The sequence below is a fragment of the Priapulus caudatus genome, unplaced genomic scaffold, assembly GCF_000485595.1.
Source record: "Priapulus caudatus unplaced genomic scaffold, Priapulus_caudatus-5.0.1 Scaffold36, whole genome shotgun sequence".
NCBI lineage: Eukaryota > Metazoa > Priapulida > Priapulimorpha > Priapulimorphida > Priapulidae > Priapulus > Priapulus caudatus.
The window spans coordinates 43,477-49,570 of record NW_014577097.1 but is presented as its reverse complement, the minus strand read 5'-3'; the positions used below and the strand labels follow the sequence as shown (position 1 = coordinate 49,570).

General features: G+C 38.7%; 1 protein-coding gene across 1 annotated transcript; it reads right to left on the bottom strand.

Moving 5' to 3' along the window:
• Nucleotides 1-1,835: 1,835 nt before the first annotated feature.
• On the bottom strand, nt 1,836-4,966 carry LOC106817948 (leucine-rich repeat-containing protein 15-like). Its single transcript, XM_014822657.1, has 6 exons — nt 4,898-4,966; nt 4,081-4,296; nt 3,469-3,684; nt 2,664-2,951; nt 2,214-2,388; nt 1,836-1,984 (listed from the first exon to the last, which is right to left on the bottom strand). Exons 1-6 carry the CDS (start codon nt 4,964-4,966, stop codon nt 1,836-1,838), a joined length of 1,113 nt encoding a protein of 370 aa, XP_014678143.1.
• Between the last annotated feature and the right edge of the window lie 1,128 nt (nt 4,967-6,094).

Genomic DNA, 6,094 nt, shown 5'->3' with positions numbered 1-6,094 from the left:
AATAGATACACCTTTAAAATATTTTACGTCAGATATGACCACCAGGCATGAAATGTTCACAGAATATTTAAGGAATATATTACGAATTCACCAACATAAAGTTTTTTATCAGGATCCCAACTGAGGAGCGAACAACAGGACGAACAATAGCAGCGCGACATTAGTAGCGCCGACCTCTCGCCCTATTTGTGATTTAGTGTGTAAACTGATAAACACCGATTTTCGTATTATCATAAATAATTTGTAATTTATAATAAAAATTAATAATAGATAGAGATTTTCCTTAATTCTATGTATAATGTAATTAATTTATTCGAAATATATATAAATATATAACTATATATATATATGTGTCAGTGTGTTAAATATAGTGTTAAATCAGTGTAATAAATTACTTATTATTTTTGATGCTCTTGAGTTATTGTTCGTTGAAATTAAGTTTTGTTATGCTAATCTATTTGACTGATCATACCTGTTCTCCTTTGCGTAATCATTAAGTATCTTTCATTATGTATCTTTAATTAATTTACTTTAATTTAATTAATGTATCTTTAATTATATATTTAATTGTATCTATATAACAGCCATCATATAAGTAATAGTATCATATTTAAGGAGTGGCTGACTCGAAGACTTCACAGTCAATTCGCCCTACTACGCAATTCTGAAACTAATATAACCAGTTATATTATGTATGTATATTGTAATGCGTGAATAAACATTTTTGAATTGAAAAAATTGAAAAGTGTCCAGCAGCTAGGCCAAGCTGCTAGCGTGCGGCAGCCAGCGTGTGTTGCAGACATGGTTGCAGATGAGCATTTGGACGGCATTTACAGGAAATTGCCGGCAATAATAGGTGAAAGAGAGTAGAGAAACAGTGCAAAACTTTGGTAGTAAATAGATTTCGTATTTATTTAGCATTATATTTTATTGAAACGCTCCCAAGTGCCTGGTCTTGTTTTTTTTATAGCTATAGAATATTGTATTTTTAGATTTCTATAGATAGACCTTTAAATATTTTACGTCAGATATGACCCAGGCAGAAATTTCAAGAATATTTAAAGGAATATATACGAATTCACCAACATAAAGTTTTTATCAGGATCCCAACTGAGGACGAACAACAGGACGAACAATAGCAGCGCCAATTAGTAGCGCCACCTCTCGCCCTATTTTTGATTTAGTGTGTAAACTACACGATTTTGGTATTATCATAATATTTGTAATTTTATAATAAAATTAATATAGAATAGAGATTTTCTATTCTATGTATATGTAATTAATTATTCGCAGATAAATTTGCCAATATTTGACATTCAGTTTAATTTTGATATTCAGTATGTGTGAAAACATAACTTCCGCTGTAAAAAAATCCGCTTTTTGTTTTAGATGTGATACTAAGTACGGGCAAACAAACGTCTCTCGCAAATAGAGAGAGACAGTAGACCTTTCGGCAGTTTATCATTTCTCCGTTCGATCATTAGTTTAACCATAGATATAGAATGAAGATTCATTCTATATCTATGGTTTAACAACGTTTAAAAAGAAGCTGTATAGTCATATAGCAATGATAAAACGTCGCGGACGGGGGTAATTAATTGTTTTTCTAACTTACATGCTCACCATCCTCTTACTTATGCAGGGCGTCTTAACCGCGACGCATATATAACCAGCACGCATATTTTCTTTTTTTTCTATTTCAAATTAAGTCCCGAAGCATAAATCTACAACTGCATATAATACATTCCCTTTGTATATTGCTCGCCGCAATTTTTTAAATTTATGTTCTGTGCATTTACACATAATCAAATACATCCGTCAACTCTTTCGGTAACCTATATAGGAACCATCAGACCATTCACGCATTTTAAAGACGGCAGTTCGATTGTGGACAGCTCCGGTGGAGTTGCGCAATGGGCATACAAAGTAGTAAATGGAGCCTCGTCAAGCCAGTCAATGTCACATTGGCAATCCAATTTGCAACCTGTAATGCAAATTATAGTGTAAGTGTGAGCTTTACAAGCTCGCAGAATGCATATAGCATGCAGCTTTACAGGTGGTTCCACCCACGTAGTCTTTCGCTGCGGACGATTGTTGCGCACGTGACGATACGTGCACGCGTATAAAGGTACAATTAATACACGAAGTGTGACAAAACAAACCACATTTAATAAATAAACAGAATGTTAATAACAAAGAACGACCACACTTGCCTCCTAGGTCAACGCTTACTCCATCTGTGGATGTGAGTTCAGTCAGATTAAACACGTCCTTGTCGATAGATGTCAAGCGCTCGTTGCCCGCCAAAATGATAGAGTTGATCATTGGCATCCCATGAAAACCGCCAAGTTCGATGAAGCTTATTGCATTATCATCAATACAAATTTCCTGATGTGAAAATGTAATAAAAAATTAACAATGATTTGATCGACAGAATAGTGCAATATAATACACATCCAAACAATATGGAATATATAAGAGTAATGACCAAGTCGATGTGGTGACGTTACTAGACTATCTTCGACACACAACCACGGCAGTAATTAACTCGAATAATAACAAGAGCGTATAAAGAATGTCTTCTTTATAAAAAAGGCCTTCTTTCTTAAAGAAAGCCTTCTTTATACGCTCTTGATAATAAGCATAATTCTGTCTGAACGTACGGTCACGCTACTCAGTCCTCTGAATGTGCCAGCTGCGATGGTGACGAGGTTGTTGTTAGATATATAAACTGTCTGTGCTGCCGTTGCGCCCTCAAAGGCTCCAGCAGCAACGCTAGAAATCCGGTTGTTATGAAGGTATATGGCCTCAAGCTTCTTGAGGCCGGCAAAGGTTCCTTCTGAGACCGTGTACAGATGGTTGGAGTAGAGGCTTAGGTATGTGATTTCATCTAAATCTTTGAATGTTCCCGGTGCAATATACTCGATGGCATTATGCGACAAAGTGAGGACCTGTGGAAGCGTAAGTAAATAAATGAATAAATAAATAAATAAAAACAATCAATAATTAAAAATTAAATAAAAAAACAAATAAATGTATACATACGCACGTGAGTATGCATCCACTCACTCACGCACGCTTGCACGCACGCACGCACGCACACACGCCCGCACAGACGCACGCGCGCACGAATTCAAACGCACACACACACACACACACACACACACACACACACGCAACACGCACACGCACGCACGCACGCACGCACACGCACGCACATGTATATTGTTACGTTTAGTCTGGTCGTTTAGGCACTGAACTAGGCAGAACAAATCTCCGCTGGCTCAAACGTCAACCAGTAAGAACGGCTGCCATTGCAAGAACTACTTTATTATATCGAAGTCACACGCACCACACATACTGGATACCACTGCGCGCGGTAACCCTGCGTATATGGGATATTGATATCCACTGTCTCTACCGGCCAACCGGGTATATCCACAGCAGGACTTTAGGGATAGGATTTACCTCGAGTTTCTTCAGACCCAGCAGCGCCTGAGGGGAGATGTGGAAAATCCGGTTGTTCCGAAGTCCTAACTCCTCAAGATTCTTGAGGCCGGCATAGGTTCCTGCTGAGACCGTGTACAGATGGTTGGAGTAGAGTTCTATTTCTCTGATTTCATCTAGATCTTTGAATGTTCCCGGTGCAATATACTCGATGGCATTATACGACAAATCGAGGACCTGTGGAAGCGTAAGTAAATAAATGAATAAATAAATAAATAAAAACAATCAATAATTAAAAATTAAACAAAAAACAAATAAATATATACATACGCACGTGCGTATGCATCCACTCACTCACGCACGCTTGCACGCACGCACGCACGCACGCACGCACGCACTACGCACACACGCACAGACGCACGCGCGCACGAACTCAAACGCACACATAGAGGGCCTACACACACAAACACACACACACACACAGACACACACACACACACACACACACACACACACACACACAACACGCACACACACAACACGCACACCCACGCACATGTATATATATGGGATATAGATATCCACTGTCTCTACCGGGTATATCCACAGCAGGACTTTAGGAATAGGGTTTACCTGGAGTTTTTTTAGACCCCGCAGCGCCTGAGGGGAGATGTAGCCAATCCGGTTGTAATGAAGTCCTATGGCCTCTAGATTCTTGAGGCCGGCATAGGTTCCTGCTTGGACCGTGTACAGATGGTTGGAGTAGAGGTTTATTACTCTGATTTCATCTAGATCTTTGAAGGTTCCCGGTGCAATATACTCGATGGCATTATCCGACAATTCGAGGTGCTGTGGAAGCGTAAATAAATAAATGAATAAATAAATAAATAAAAACAATCAATAATTAAAAATTAAAGAAAAAACAAATATATGTATACATATGCACGTGCGTATGCATCCACTCACTCACGCACGCTTGCACGCACGCACGCACGTAGGCACGTACGCCCGCACGCACAGACGCACGCGCGCACGAACTCAAATGCACACATACACACACACACACACACACATCAACGAAACCGCTGCGGATCTATTCGCCAAAGTAGTATTTAGCCGAAATCTGTCGTCCGTTCAAACGAGACAGCGCTTCTGTCCGCGTATTGTTCCCCGCTGTTTGACCATATTTCGATTGCAGCATTGTTCAACAATGACCTATTATCCTGCCCCGTTGGCAGGGTTGCCACTCCTGGTGAAATTTCACCAGATCTAGTGAAATGGTCCCATTGCTGGTGACCTGGTGAAGGAAATGTAAAATCACTGAAATTTAGTGAAATCTGGAATTCATATAAAGGCAAAAAAAAGATAAACGTCATCGACGCGTCACGCATCACAATGTGTTCCAAATAATCGCAAAATGTATAGGGCAGGAACGGCAGAGTGTACGTGCATTCTGTTTTAGCGAATGAGAAGTGAGCACGGTGATGTCATTCTTTGGGTCTTCTTTCTTTCTTGTCATGTTTGTATATGATTACGGTCTTCAGGCTCATGCATCTGGACTGAGGGTAATTTGCATGTAGTTTATTTTTTATTTATTTATTTTTTATTTATTTTTTACATTTTTTTTTATTATTTATTTATTTATTTAGTTTGTTATCATTTAGCAGTCGATATACAATAAAAAGATGGTGCTTGGTGAAATCTACAGCAATTTGGTGAAATTTAGGCCACCCATTGGGTGAAATCTACAGCAATTTGGTGAAATTTAGGCCACCTATTTGTGAAATGTGAAATAACCGAGTGGCTATATCTAGTATACTTATTATCACCACAGAAATAATATAAATAGAAATAAGAGAAATAAGAGAAATAATACACTAGTTAGGCTAATATACTAGATAGATGTCTATATGAATTTCTTTGATTATCACGAATCCGTGGACGCTCAAATATATTTCGGTATATACTAGTATAGATGAGAGGGGCTATGTCCCCCAGGGTACTGCCGGAACGTACCCTGGGTACGGTCCGGTACCGGACCGTACCCTGGTACTATCTATATGCCGGACCGTACCTCGCCTACTCCATTAACGAGTCTAGGGAGTCGCCTACGCCTACTCCCTAACCCTAACCCTAACCCTAACTCTAACCCTAACCCTAACCCTAACCCTAACACTAACCCTAACTCTAACCCTAACCCTAACCCTAACCCTAACACTAACCCTAACTATATATAGTATGGTATATATGGTATATAGTATGAATTATAAGCGTTCTTCACTATATACTAGTATAGGCCTATATATTCCAACTTCACTATTGACTATGAGAAATGTTCTTCTTACTATATGCTATATTATTATTATATATATATTTCGGTATATACGTCAGTATGAATTATAAGCGTTCTTCAGTATATACTAGTATAGGCCTATATATTCCAACTTCACTATTAACTATGAGAAATGTTCTTCTTACTATAATACAATAATAAAATTTAGTGCATCACATGATAAATCGTTGAAATTCCATTGGCTAACGTCGCAGGCACTATTGCTTGCGCGACGCATTGTTATTATAACGCATTGTGTTCACGTCACGAATCTCCTGCGTCTGGGCGCCACGCAAGAGTTTCGAATTAATGGCG

What these genes read in the sequence shown, in the direction of transcription:
- LOC106817948 (XM_014822657.1), bottom strand. Translation starts at nt 4,966, where the DNA reads ATGACAAGAAAGAAAGAAGACCCAAAGAATGACATCACCGTGCTCACT. An exon ending in GGGGTCTAAAAAAACTCCAG is followed by an intron (nt 3,685 to 4,080) that starts GTAAACCCTATT and finishes ACGCTTCCACAG; the next exon opens with GTCCTCGATTTGTCGTATAA. An exon ending in AGTAAGCGTTGACCTAGGAG is followed by an intron (nt 1,985 to 2,213) that starts GCAAGTGTGGTC and finishes TTTGCATTACAG; the next exon opens with GTTGCAAATTGGATTGCCAA.